At 40.7% G+C, this 15,675-nt stretch overlaps 1 protein-coding gene across 1 annotated transcript; it reads left to right on the top strand.

Moving 5' to 3' along the window:
- The first annotated feature begins 12,808 nt into the window (after positions 1-12,808).
- On the top strand, positions 12,809-14,362 carry LOC148100800 (uncharacterized). The gene has a single exon (XM_087846781.1). It carries the CDS (start codon positions 12,809-12,811, stop codon positions 14,360-14,362), a length of 1,554 nt encoding a protein of 517 aa, XP_087702907.1.
- The last annotated feature ends 1,313 nt before the right edge of the window (positions 14,363-15,675 follow it).

The following is a 15,675-nucleotide window of genomic DNA, read 5'->3' as shown; positions in this document are numbered from 1 at the left end:
AACTTTTTTTCAACTCATTAAAAGTTAACGTGAGGGATTCTGGTGGTCAGGGACAAATGCAATCGCATAGCAGGATGCTATACACGGGCCAAACTTCAGTCAGGAGAACAACTGAGATTATTCATCCACAATACGAGGTTAGTTATTAATATACTGCAACAACATGGGAATAGAGCAGCTGCGAGAGAATTCAACATTAATGAATCAATGTTACGGAAGTGGAGGAAGCGCAGTTTTTGGCTTTCCCCATATTTCAAAAGTGCTTCATCTCTTTGCTATGACTGCCGCCCGCCATAATTTGCAGATGATAATGGTTGTAGCCGCCGCTATGCTTTTGACCAAAACAGGCGCAGCTTGATGACATCATCAACATGCGCTATCGGATACAGCGGTATAGTCAAAATCTCTATTGTTGGCCAAATTTATATCGTTTCTATCGTATATTGTTTGTATCGCCCACCCCTACTTTTGAGTATCACTAGAAATATTATAAACAGTCGTCTCCATACCACAGTTTGCTATCAGTAAACACCCACAGCATTCACTGTTAGCATACCACATCCATGTTAGCAGTGTATAAACAATAGTTTAGCATACATTAGCACAGGCATCAATAAAGGACTACCGTAATAAACACTTTTACTAACCGCAGGCAGATGGAAAGGCGACAGGGATTGAGCGCCTGTAGTTGGTGTCTAAGCGGGCGATGCTTGGACCAACGCGGGACAGCAGGTCCTCAAACTGGGCGAGGGAAAAACGGTGGTACGGCTGAAAGCGGCCGTCATCCAGGCGCAGCTCCTGGAGCAAATGGTGAAAACTCAAAAAAAAAACAAGCAAACCATAAAACCATGAAGTGAGAGCAAGGGATGATAGTGCAAAGATCAAGATGAAGGTGATCGCAGATGCAACTCGTCGCGCCAGACCACACTCACTAAGTCTGGGTGACACAGTGCTGCATCGCCAACCCAAGCACAACAAATTATCCACACCATACAATGCAAAACCCTATAAAGTGACTAAAGTTAAGGGTTCTGAAATTACAGCTACAAGGGATGGACACTCAATTGTCAGGAATGCCTCATTCTTCAAGAAAATCAGACATGGACTTGAAGATGCCCCACCTGGACGGCATGTCGACCCCGCCTTAACAGACAAGCCCAGATACCCAGTCAGATCAAACAGACGCGTACCTATGCATCTGTCTGATTACATCAGATCAAAGACTTGAATATCTGAGTGACCCGTTAACATGTTACACGCTGCGTGTAACATGTTTGTTGTTCCTGAATCTAACACTGTAACCAGTATTCTAGTGTTGAATGTTGATAGTGATTAGTCAGAGATCTGCGCAAATGCAGTGCTGTTTAAGTGATGTTTAGGTGTGGAGAAACTCAAGTAATAAGAACGTTCAGTAATTTTATTAGGTGTTGTTATCATAGGTTCAGATTAATAATTCACCTCACTGAGTACCTAAGTTTGTTAAAGAAAAAAAGAAAGGAGGTGATTGTGATGCTTACAGAACTTTTATTTTGAAAGGTCGAATGTAAGGCAGAAGGAGGATATAGAAAAAGGAGACAACAGAAAATGGTAGATGAACAAGTTAGCGCTGCAGACTGTGTTGCCGCTGCAAGCCTGAGAATTAAAGAATGGAACTGAGAAATACTGAAGGTGTCATCATTAATGTTTGAGGCATGCAAACATAACAGTACCGCTGAAAGCGGCCGTCATCCAGGCGCAGCTCCTGGAGCAAATGGTGAAAACTCAAAAAAAGTTTTAAAGTTTTTTTTAAAACTTAAAAAAAAAAACAACAAAAAAACAAAAAAAAACACATCCCCATTTTAAAATGTCATGTGACAATCTGATTGGCTTACGGAATGATGATGTCACAAGATGTGACATCATTAATACCTTTGATCCTTTGAAGTTCTGAAGTCTATAAATAGGGATCAGAAGCAGCAATTTTAAAACAGTTTGTTCGCAGACTTCAAACGTTCAACACGAGATACATTTGCAAATATTTCTAAGCCTTTTCAGAGTCACTGTGCACAGGCTCCAACATGGGACGAAAACGCCGACAAAGAAAAATAAATAATGCTGCCTCTCCTTCGTGGTCTGGCCAGCCAATCTCTTCAGGAGAAATAACCATGGATGTTGTCTTATCAATCCAAAGGGCATTACAGGAAAGTCAGAAGGAAAACTCTGACCTCCATGACAAAGTTAAACAAATTGAAGAAGAGAAGCTTCAACTAGAGGAGAAGTGCAGACAATTGGAAGCACGAAATAAAGACCTGGAAGGAAAACAGCAACGGCAGCCTGATATAAAAATTATCAATGAGGGAATGAAGTTTGGTCAAGGACGAAAGAATTTTTTTTCCCGTATTTTTTCATCGGGAAAACAGAGTGCCGAATTAAAAGAAACATCTGCCCAGCTTCAAGGAAAGAAAGCTACTATTGAGGAGATACAGATACTTCAAGGAAAGCTCGATGAAGCTGAGAAAACAATTGAAAAAATCCGCCAACAGAAGACTGAACAGGAAATACAAATGGAGCACAAACTGAAAGAGCTTCTTGAAGAAAAAAAGCAACAGGAAGAAGAAAAACGTATTATCCAGGACTTTGAGAGAAGGAATCTAGAACTGCGAGAATTTTGTAATGAAATGATGGAAAAAACATCTGAACTGGAAAGAAAAAAGACAATGCGACTGCAGCGCAAACTCAAAGACATGAGGGAAATGTGCGTAGATCTGGCAGTCAGGTTTGGTGAAACAGAGTTCAAAAATATAGAGCTTCTTGAAGAAAAAGAGAAACAGGAAGAAGAAAAACGTATTCTCCAGGATTTTGAGAGAAGGAATCTAGAACTGCGAGAATTTTGTAATGAAATGAGGGAAAAAACACCTGAACTGGAAAGAGAAACAGAAATACCAATGGAGGACAAACTCAAAGCCATGAGGGAAATGTACGTAGAGCTGAAAGTCAGGTTTGATGAAACAGAGTGCAAAAATAAAGAGCTTCTTGAAGAAAAAGAGAAACAGGAAGAAGAAAAACGTATTCTCCAGGACTTTGAGAGAAGGAATCTAGAACTGCGAGAATTTTGTAATGAAATGAGGGAAAAAACACCTGACCTGGAAAGAGAAAAGGAAATACTGGAAAGACAATGTTCAGAGATGCAGTGTACGATCGATGGAATGAGGAAAGAACACTCAGAGCTCATGAATGAGATGTTGTTGAGGGTCAGTGACTTGAAGAGCCAAATAAGTGAAATGCAGGCACAAAAGCAACAACAAGAGAAAAAATATGAATACCTGCTGCTTATGCATCAAGTATTCAAGAGAAAAATTGACCTGATAGAAGAGATGCACAAGAAAAAACAAGAGAGAAATACAGACATGTGCAAGGCAAATCAAATGGAGGAGGAAACGTACAAAGACCCGGAAGAAAAGCCTAGAAAAGAACAAGCAGGATTAAAAGAAATGGAGCAAAGATGCAAGCAACTCGAGGAGCAAAATGCAGAAACAAACGATCAGTTGAGAACCCTTATCCTGGAGAAAAAAGCGCTCATGGAAAAATACCTGGAAATGAAGAAAAGAGGCGTCTGCTGGTTATTCAGATGATTTAGCCTCGTCCTCCTCCACCTGTGATCCTTCTTAATTTTCACCTCTCCTGTCCCCCCTCTCCCTTTCTCTCCTAACACATATTCCCTACCTTCTTAATCTTTTTTCTTTTTTTCACCCCCACCCCCCCAACCAGTCCCAGCAGTTGACTGCCCCCTCCTGAGCCTGGTTCTGCTGGAGGCTTCTGCCCGTTAAAAGGCAGTTTTTCCTCCCCACTGTCGCCTAATGCTTGCTCAGAGGGGATTGTTGGGGTTTTCTCTCCTCCCCCCTCCCCCTAAGTTTCCTTTTATGTTGTTTCTGTAGTTACTTGTTTTACTTTTTTCAACTTATGTAACAAATAATAAACCAATTGAATTTATCCTTTGAGTATTTTTCATCTAATCTTTACAGAATTAAGCTCTGTCTTTTATTTGCTTGTTAAAACTCCATAAATGGTGAAGTAAAAACCTGGGATATGGTTTAAAACATTGAAATAGACTAACCAACTAGTCTAAAACTAAGAAACACTTAAATATTACGTTAAATTGAAAACAGTTAAAAAGAGATATCCCTGTTCATAAATGTCATGTGATAATCTCATTGGCTTATGGAGTGATGATGACATCATCACTCCTGGAGGGAAAAAGTCGCACAAAAGTGGCAGGAAGACGAAGAAAAAACACGGCATAATGATACTTTTACGTTTTGAAATCTACAAAGGTTTGCACTGTGAGAATCAACTTGTGAGAACTGTGACTAATCTTCATGTGTGTGTGTAAAAAAAATAAATAAATAAAGTGTATAAAGTGTGTGGCGAGGGGCTAGTTATTCTGAGAAACCCTGCTGCAATAAATGAGGGACCACTGTATATACTTTCTCTATGAGTCTCCAGGTGAAGGCACAGCCATGAAGTCGTCCACTAGACAGTCCCAGACGGCCGTCGCTACCTGGGGGATGATCTGGCACACCGTGGACACACCGACTCTGTAACTCAACGAGATGGTCCTGGAGGAGTCCCTGGTGTCGAGGAACCTGGACAAAATTGTTCAAAATTAAAATTATGTGTACTGCAGTTACAAAATTGCAAAAAATTACAAAATATTCAAACTCCAAAATACTTTTGTGATGTCAGATTTAAATTACAAAACATAAATCTTACATAAAACATTTTGTAATTATAAGGATAATTAAATAATATATATTAGATATAATATAAAACAGTCAGTTGTGTTTTGTTTTAACTTTAACATATCATAATTTGATTGGTGGCAATTTTTACTACTACAGTGAGCCAATCACTCATAATTCCTAAACATGTCAATCAGGTAGGAATGAAGTAAGACATTAATAGAAATAAAGAGTTGTATGTAGCCCTTTCCTTGCATAAATCATTGTTAATATTTTTGAAAAATTAACCTGTGATAAGACAGCATATCAAGATAGAATATGCTGGATAGAACCATATAACTAAAGATGAACCAAACTGTTCACAATTTCATTTAACTCTCAGTTTTAAGAAAGGCTGGTGACCCCTGTTATAGAGTCTGACAGCTGCGGGGATTATATACAAATATTTAACTATACCAGAAATAAACCAGGTCTAAATACAAAAAACGGAGTGAGTATCACTACAAAGATTAACCCACAGTGGTCCTCATACCACAGTTTGATATCAGCAAACACCGAGAGCATACACTGATATGACACCACAGCCATGCTATCAATGCAAACACTGATAACATGGCATAAACCAAATTAAATCGGGACTTGATGAGACCTTTTGAGTAGGGCTGGGCAACATGGCCTAAAATCCATATCGCAATATAATTTGAAGCATGTGCGGTAATGATATACATCACGATATAAGCCAAATAACTATATATGTAAGATTTAAATGTGCTTTTGCTCACAAGTAAAATGTGAAATAATCAGCAGCTTGTTTTGATTTCAATATTTATTTCCCATAATAAGTTCAACAGGGCAGATGTACTTAAAATGAGGCTTCAGTTTAGGCAAAATAAAGGCAAATATTACAAACTACACAAAAAGTAGCCGCTAAAGCCTTTAAGTTTCAAAATAGAACAAACAAAACAGACTACTAAATTGTCAGTTCCACTTAGAAACAAAATATTAATTCTAAAAATAAATCTTAGTTTATTTTACAGAAGAAGAGACAAAATTGACTAACTTATATAATATTGCTTTGGAAGCACTGTCTGAGAGACATGTTTATGTTCAAGGAGTTGGTAACGAGGATCCATTACCTTAATTAGCTGCTTGAATCCTTCATTGTGGACCGTGTTTATTGGTAGCATGTCTTTAGCAAGACAGTAAGCTATGGCATTCTTTATGTTGCTATGTCTCTTAGCTTTTTTGTCATATGGTAAGACGCTGGAGAAAGCAGACTCAATTGACTGTTGCTGCTTCACAGGGATTCCCCTGGTTGTTTTCGATGACGAATTAGCGCTTTCAGTCAGAGATTGAGCGTGGGTGGTACTGCTTCAGGTGATAAAAAAGGTTTGTTGTATTTCCAGACTTTGTGCAAACATGCTTTCGGCACAATTTACAGTGCGCGTTACTCTGTTTTTTGTCAGACTTCAAATAGCCGAAAAACCTCCACACTACGGAACTTCTCTGGCCTTTCCTTTCGACAATCTCTCCGGCATTGGAACCGTCATCTGTGCTCTCTTCGGTAACTTGGTCACCTAGACTTTTCTCTAGTCGGAACACTCATTTTCTCCATTACCCGGCCTCACGGCGGCTGGCTGCTTCCCAAACAAATACACATGCGCGGCTTGGCACTTGAGCTGTACATAACAAGATACATGACGTGATGCTGCGGCTGTGATTGGTTCGGCTCTGCACTACTTAATTTGTATTGGCTATTCATTTTTTATAAGAGAGGAAGAGAGAGAGAGAGGAGGTCTATCGCAATAATTTAATTTTTCTATCGAGAAAAAGGTATTTCGCAATACATATCGTTATTGTTCTATCGCCCAGCTCTAATCACTGATATATATTCTTTTCTTCTGTATAACGTATTTTCCACAAAAAAAATCCTTTAATTTTCTCAAAAATCGAGAATGTGCCTTATGTATGAATTCTGGTGACCTCGAACCGATTTCTGCGTGCAAAAATTGTTTAAAAAACGTCAAGAAAATTTTTTTAGCACAACTTTGGTAAGCCGCACTGTTTGATGGATTGTCAGAGCATTACGGCTGCCGTAGTGAGGAGCTTCGCGGAGTAATCTGGGTCCAAAACTCCGTCCATTTCAGGTCCCAAAGTCAAACGAACACTAAGAGTTAAAAACGGTCTAAATTCTTTCATCTTTAATTGAATCCTCAGCGTTGCTGCTTTATCGGGTGTAACAATTACGTTTTACATCCATGAAAACAGAATTTATTAAATTTAACGGAGTTAGAAGTTAACAGGAAGTTAGCTCGCTAGTTTACACCTAAACATTTCATACCATGTTCTGACAGAGACTTTTGAAACTAATTAAAACGTACAGCTCTGCTAACACTTCCAACATAAATGAAGACAGAAAACTAAACGGCAGAGGCGTTTGTAGGGTTACTGAAGTTGGATTACCTGGTATATAATGTTGTGCTACGTGATTGCTAGCGACACAGCTATGTTAGCATAACATTAGCACAGTGAAGCTGGAGGATGAACGCCAACTTTTGCTCCACTCATTAAAAGTTAACGTGAGGGATTCTGGTGGTCAGGGACAAATGCAATTGCAAAGCAGGATATATATATACACGGGCCAAACTTCAGTCAGGAGAACAACTGAGATTATTCATCCACAATACGAGGTTAGTTATTAATATACTGCAACAACATGGGAATAGAACAGCTGCGACAGAATTCAACATTAATGAATCAATGTTACGGAAGTGGAGGAAGCCCAGTTTTTGGCTTGCCCCATATTTCAAAAGTGCTTCATCTCTTTGCTATGACTGTCGCCCGCCATAATTTGCAGATGACAATGGTTTTAGCCGCCGCTATGCTTTCGACCAAAACAGGCGCAGCTTGATGACATCATCAACATGCGCTATCGGATAGAGCGGTATAGTCAAAATCTCTATCGTTGGCCAAATTTATATTGTTTCTATCAGATATCGTTTATATCGCCCACCCCTACTCGCCCTCAAACTGGGCGAGGGAAAGACGGTGGTACCTGTGATGTTTACAGAACTTTTATTTTGAATGGTCGAATGTAAGGCGGAAGGAGGATATAGAAAAAGGAGTCAACAGAAAACGGTAGATGAACAAGTTAGCGCTGCAGACTGTGTTGCCGCTGCAAGCCTGAGAATTAAAGAATGGAACTGAGAAATACTGAAGGTGTCATCATTAATGTTTGAGGCATGCAAACATTACATTGGCGACGAGAGTAAAGGTTACAACCAAAGCAAGACGAAGGAAGTTGCCCTACCCGGAGCTTAGGAGACAAGAACATGGCTGCACATGCTACTCCACTTCCACCCTTCGACACGGACACCGACCTCGGTTCCGTCGGACCTCGCTGGACGAAATGGCTTCAGAGGTTTGAAAACCACACCACGGCAATGAATATTACTGGAGATGCAAGATTAAGAGCATTATTGCTGCATGTGGCTGGTGAAAAAGTGCATGACGTTTACGACACGTTAGCAACGGTTGGCGACAAGTACGCAGATACAAAACAGAAATTGTCAGCATACTTTGTGCGTAAGAAAAACGCGCAGTATCAGATTTATCTATTCAGGAAAGTGGTGCAGGAATCAGGTGAAACGTTGGACAACTATCACACCAGGCTTAGGATTCTAGCCAAAAACTGTGAGTTTGCAGACATGACTGCAGAAATCAAAACACAAATTATCCAAAGCTGTACATCATCACAGCTGCGTAGAAAAGGACTCAGAGAACCTGATTTAACGTTGGATGATCTATTAAATCATGGGCGTGCATGTGAGTTGTCTGAATTGCAAGCTACAGGGATGGAAGCTGACAAGACAGCTGCAGTTAATAAAGTACAGCACAAAACAGGACGTGACACCACGGCTAGAAACAAATGGACACCCTCATGGCAGCCGAATAACCGCTGTCGAAACTGTGGAGGCAGATATCCTCATGAGCAAGGCTGCCCAGCCAAAGACAAAATCTGTAATTCTTGTGGCAAATACAATCATTTTGCAAAGCAATGTCGCTCAAAGAGAAAAGAGACACATTGTGGAAAGAAGTAGAAGAAAAACCTGCCACCGCAAACTGTTCATCAACTAACAGATAGCGCTGCACACGTGGAGACAGGGCACACATCCAGCAGTGATGACGCTTATGTATATGTGGTGAACACAGCTCAACATCCTAAACTCCCACATACTGAAGTCAGAGTAATGGGCACCCAGATACCGGTGCTAATCGATTCTGGGGCCACTGCTAACTGCTTAACTGAAGCTACCTACAACAAACTGACACCACGTCCTATGTTGACTTCTACAGACATCAAGATTTACCCATACCACTCATCTACGTCTCTCCCTGTGTGTGGTGCATTCAGGTGCAGTGTGGAAAAACAAGACAAAACAGTTAGGTGTTCCTTCTTTGTCATTAAAGGAGGAGGTTTCAATATTTTTGAGTTTTGAAACCTCAAAAGCCTTGGGACTCCTCCATATTGTCATTGCGGTCTCTTCTCAGTCTCAACGTTCTGTTGCATACAAGCTAGTAGAACAACACCCAGAACTTTTCCAGGGAATTGGAAAACTCAAAGATTTTCAAGTGAAACTGCACATAAACGCAGATGTAAAATCAACCTCTCAACCACACAGAAGTGTTCCTTTTCATTTACGTCAAAAAGTGGAGGACGAACTTCAGAAATTAGAAGCTGATGACATGATTGAAAAGGTTATGGGACCAACACCGTGGGTTTCACCCATTGTAACACTGCCAAAACCAAAGAATCCGGACGACGTACGGATATGTGTGGACATGAGACAAGCAAATACTGCAATCGAACGAGAACGACACGTCACGCCCACGATTGATGATGTAATCCATGAGCTGAATGGATCTACGGTGTTCTCAAAACTTGATCTCAGGGCAGGATACCACCAATTTGAATTACACCCTGACAGCCGCTACATTACGACGTTCACTACTCATCTGGGACTTCGGCGCTATAAAAGACTGAGCTTTGGAGTCTCTTCTGCAGCTGAAGTGTTCCAAAATGCTATTTATCAGATGCTGCAAGGACTGAACGGAGTCAAAAATCTCAGTGATGACATTATAGTCTTTGGCAGGGACCAGGCTGATCATGACAGCAATCTTACAGCTCTCTTTAAGCGACTATCAGAGTCAGGTCTTACTCTGAATCGAGAGAAGTGTGAATTTAATAAAACGAAACTTGAGTTTTTTGGTTTCATCTTCTCTGCAGGTGGCGTTTCAGCAGATCCTAAAAAGGTTGCAGCAGTTCAAAACGCTCCCAACCCAAAAACACCTGCTGACATCAAAAGTCTCCTTGGCATGGCCAATTACTGCTCAAGGTTCATCAGAGACTTCTCATCGATCTCTGAGCCACTGCGCAGGCTCACACACAAGGCCACCCCTTGGACATGGGGTCAAGACCAAGAAACTGCGTTGCAGGCACTCAAGGTCAGTCTCACAAGCGACACGACGATGTCCTACTTCTATCCCAGCAGACAGACTGAACTGATTGTTGATGCTAGTCCAGTAGGACTGGGCGCCATCCTCTGTCAAAAAGATGAAAAGGGGATGAAGCACATTATTGCATATGCAAGCAGAGCACTGAGTGATGTGGAAACGAGATACTCGCAGACTGAGAAAGAAGCACTCGCCATTGTGTGCAGTTGCGAACATTTCCATTTCTATGTTTATGGACATCCATTCACACTGGTGACCGATCACAAGGCACTCAAAATCATCTGGAATAACCCAAGATCAAAACCACCTGCCAGAATAGAAAGATGGGGACTGAGACTTCAGCCATATAACTTCAGAGTGGAATACAGAAAAGGTGCTGATAATCCAGCTGACTTTATGTCACGTCATCCAGTGCCAACACAGGAGAATGAAAGTGCTCGTGCATGTAAGGTTGCAGAAGAGTATGTCAAGTTCTTCTCTTATCACTCCAAAAGCCATGACACTTCACGAGATAAAAACAGAGACTCTGAAAGACCAGGTTCTGCAGGAAGTCATCGGTCACATCAGGAACAACACGTGGCATCTAACAGATAAATCCCAGCATGCTGACATTTTGAAATCATTCAAACATGTTCAAAGTGAACTAACAGTAGCTGACTCATCTGACTTCATACTCAGAGGCACGAGGATAGTTATTCCAACTGTCCTACAAGAAAGAGCAATACAACTGGCACACGAAGGGCACCAGGGTATCGTCAAGACCAAAGCGCTGCTACGTACCAAAGTATGGTTCCCAGAGATTGATCGGAAAGCAGAATCTGCAGTTCAAAACTGTCTGCCATGCCAAGCTAGCACACCTGTCAGACACACTGACCCTCTGCAGATGTCACCATTACCCGAAACGCCCTGGCACAGTGTCAGTGCAGACGTTTATGGACCGCTCCCTACGGGGGAAATACCTGCTCGTTATCACAGACGAGTATTCTCGCTATCCAGTCGTTGAAAGTGTACGCTCAACATCAGCATCTTCTGTTATCCCAGTCATTGACAAAGTGTTCTCCATGTTTGGAATCCCAAGGACAGTAAAAACTGACAATGGTCCTCCTTTTAACAGTGAGGCTTTCTCACAGTTTGCAGACTACCTAGGATTTCATCATCGCAAAAATCACACCTTGTTGGCCTCAGGCGAACGCCATTGCTGAGAGATTTACGAGAACCCTATGCAAAGCACTGAGAGTTGCCGAGATGCAGGGCACACCATGGAGACAGCAACTAAACATCTTTCTTCGTGAGTACAGATCTACATCTCATTGCACAACAGCGAGCTCACCAGCTGAAATACTGTTTCAACGCCAGCTATACACCAAGCTCCCTTTCGTTAACACCACTCCACGGAAGTGTTCAGACGCTGAAGTGAGAGCAAGGGATGATAGTGCAAAGATCAAGATGAAGGTGATCGCAGATGCAACTCGTCGCGTCAGACTGGGTGACACAGTGCTGCATCGCCAACCCAAGCACAACAAATTATCCACACCATACAATGCAAAACCCTATAAAGTGACTAAAGTTAAGGGTTCTGAAATTACAGCTACAAGGGATGGACACTCAATTGTCAGCAATGCCTCATGCTTCAAGAAAATCAGACATGGACTTGAAGATGCCCCACCTGGACGACATGTCGACCCCGCCTTGACAGACAAGCCCAGATACCCAGTCAGATCAAACAGACGCGTACCTATGCATCTGTCTGATTACATCAGATCTAAGACTTGAATATCTGAGTGACCCGTTAAAGGTTACGCTGCGTGTAACATGTTTGTTGTTCCTGAATCTAACACTGTAACCAGTATTCTAGTGTTGAATGTTGATAGTGATTAGTCAGAGATCTGCGCAAATGCAGTGCTGTTTAAGTGATGTTTAGGTGTGGAGAAACTCAAGTAATAAGAACGTTCAGTAATTTTATTAGGTGTTGTTATCATAGGTTCAGATTAATAATTCACCTCACTGAGTACCTAAGTTTGTTAAAGAAAAAAAAAAGGAGGTGATTGTGATGTTTACAGAACTTTTATTTTGAAAGGTCGAATGTAAGGCAGAAGGAGGATATAGAAAAAGGAGACAACAGAAAACGGTAGATGAACAAGTTAGCGCTGCAGACTGTGTTGCCGCTGCAAGCCTGAGAATTAAAGAATGGAACTGAGAAAGACTGAAGGTGTCATCATTAATGTTTGAGGCATGCAAACATTACAGTACCGCTGAAAGCGGCCGTCATCCAGGCGCAGCTCCTGGAGCAAATGGTGAAAACTCCAAAAAAACTTTAAAAAAAAACAGAAAAACAAAAAAAAACACACATCCCCATTTTAAAATGTCATGTGACAATCTGATTGGCTTACGGAATGATGATGTCACAAGATGTGACATCATTAATACCTTTGATCCTTTGAAGTTCTGAAGTCTATAAATAGGGATCAGAAGCAGCAATTTTAAAGCAGTTTGTTCGCAGACTTCAAACGTTCAACACGAGATACATTTGCAAATATTTCTAAGCCTTTTCAGAGTCACTGTGCACAGGCTCCAACATGGGACGAAAACGCCGACAAAGAAAAATAAATAATGCTGCCTCTCCTTCGTGGTCTGGCCAGCCAATCTCTTCAGGAGAAATAACCATGGATGTTGTCTTATCAATCCAAAGGGCATTACAGGAAAGTCAGAAGGAAAACTCTGACCTCCATGACAAAGTTAAACAAATTGAAGAAGAGAAGCTTCAACTAGAGGAGAAGTGCAGACAATTGGAAGCACGAAATAAAGACCTGGAAGGAAAACAGCAACGGCAGCCTGATATAAAAATTATCAATGAGGGAATGAAGTTTGGTCAAGGACGAAAGAATTTTTTTTCCCGTATTTTTTCATCGGGAACACAGAGTGCCGAATTAAAAGAAACATCTGCCCAGCTTCAAGGAAAGAAAGCTACTATTGAGGAGATACAGATACTTCAAGGAAAGCTCGATGAAGCTGAGAAAACAATTGAAAAAATCCGCCAACAGAAGACTGAACAGGAAATACAAATGGAGCACAAACTGAAAGAGCTTCTTGAAGAAAAAAAGCAACAGGAAGAAGAAAAACGTATTCTCCAGGACTTTGAGAGAAGGAATCTAGAACTGCGAGAATTTTGTAATGAAATGAAGGAAAAAACATCTGAACTGGAAAGAAAAAAGACAATACGATTGCAGCGCAAACTCAAAGACATGAGGGAAATGTGCGTAGATCTGGCAGTCAGGTTTGGTGAAACAGAGTTCAAAAATATAGAGCTTCTTGAAGAAAAAGAGAAACAGGAAGAAGAAAAACGTATTCTCCAGGATTTTGAGAGAAGGAATCTAGAACTGCGAGAATTTTGTAATGAAATGAAGGACAAAACACCTGAACTGGAAAGAGAAAAAGAAATACCAATGGAGGACAAACTCAAAGCCATGAGGGAAATGTACGTAGAGCTGAAAGTCAGGTTTGATGAAACAGAGTGCAAAAATAAAGAGCTTCTTGAAGAAAAAGAGAAACAGGAAGAAGAAAAACGTATTCTCCAGGACTTTGAGAGAAGGAATCTAGAACTGCGAGAATTTTGTAATGAAATGAGGGAGAAAACACCTGACCTGGAAAGAGAAAAGGAAATACTGGAAAGACAATGTTCAGAGATGCAGTGTACGATCGATGGAATGAGGAAAGAACACTCAGCGCTCATGAATGAGATGTTGTTGAGGGTCAGTGACTTGAAGAGCCAAATAAGTGAAATGCAGGCACAAAAGCAACAACAAGAGAAAAAATATGAATACCTGCTGCTTATGCATCAAGTATTCAAGAGAAAAATTGACCTGATAGAAGAGATGTACAAGAAAAAACAAGAGAGAAATACAGACATATGCAAGGCAAATCCAATGGAGGAGGAAACGTACGAAGACCCGAAAGAAAAGCCTAGAAAAGAACAAGCAGGATTAAAAGAAATGGAGCAAAGATGCAAGCAACTCGAGGAGCAAAATGCAGAAACAAACGATCAGTTGAGAACCCTTATCCTGGAGAAAAAAGCGCTCATGGAAAAATACCTGGAAATGAAGAAAAGAGGCGTCTGCTGGTTATTCAGATGATTTAGCCTCGTCCTCCTCCACCTGTGATCCATCTTAATTTTCACCTCTCCTGTCCCCCCTCTCCCTTTCTCTCCTAACACATATTCCCTACCTTCTTAATCTTTTTTCTTTTTTTCACCCCCCCCAACCAGTCCCAGCAGTTGACTGCCCCCTCCTGAGCCTGGTTCTGCTGGAGGCTTCTGCCCATTAAAAGGCAGTTTTTCCTCCCCACTGTCGCCTAGTGCTTGCTCAGAGGGGATTGTTGGGGTTTTCTCTCCTCCTCCCTTCCCCCCTCCCCCCCTTACCCCTTCTCCCCCCCCCCCTTCATTTATTTATTTGATTGTTTAAGTTTCCTTTTATGTTGTTTCTGTAGTTACTTGTTTTACTTTTTTCAACTTATGTAACAAAATAATAAACCAATTGAATTTATCCTTTGAGTATTTTTCATCTAATCTTTACAGAATTAAGCTCTGTCTTTTATTTGCTTGTTAAAACTCCATAAATGGTGAAGTAAAAACCTGGGATATGGTTTAAAACATTGAAATAGACTAACCAACTAGTCTAAAACTAAGAAACACTTAAATATTACGTTAAATTGAAAACAGTTAAAAAGAGATATCCCTGTTCATAAATGTCATGTGATAATCTCATTGGCTTATGGAGTGATGATGACATCATCACTCCTGGAGGGAAAAAGAAGCACAAAAGTGGCAGGAAGACGAAGAAAAAACACGGCATAATGATACTTTTACGTTTTGAAATCTACAAAGGTTTGCACTGTGAGAATCAACTTGTGAGAACTGTGACTAATCTTCATGTGTGTGTGTAAAAAAATAAAAAAATAAAATGTATAAAGTGTGTGGTGAGGGGCTAGTTATTCTGAGAAACCCTGCTGCAATAAATGAGGGACCACTGTATATACTTTCTCTATGAGTCTCCAGGTGAAGGCACAGCCATGAAGTCGTCCACTAGACAGTCCCAGATGGCCGTCGCTACCTGGGGGATGATCTGGCACACCGTGGACACACCGACTCTGTAACTGAACGCGATGGTCCTGGAGGAGTCCCTGGTGTCAAGGAACCTGGACAAAATTGTTCAAAATTAATATTACGTGTACTGCAGTTGTAAAATACATTATTCAAACTCTAAAATACTTTTGTGATGTCAGATTTAAATTACAAAACATAAATCTTACATAAAACATTTTGTAATTATAAGGATAATTACATAATATATATTAGATATAATATAAAACAGTCAGTTCTGTTTTGTTTTAACTTTAACATATCATAATTTGATTGGTAGCAACTTTTACCACTACAGTGAGCCAATCA

This window comes from Neolamprologus brichardi, chromosome 10 (assembly GCF_056152115.1).
Source record: "Neolamprologus brichardi isolate AB-2024 chromosome 10, ASM5615211v1, whole genome shotgun sequence".
NCBI classification, from domain to species: Eukaryota; Metazoa; Chordata; class Actinopteri; order Cichliformes; family Cichlidae; genus Neolamprologus; species Neolamprologus brichardi.
Note: the sequence above shows the minus strand (reverse complement) of the source record. Positions and strands in the feature narration are given on the sequence as shown.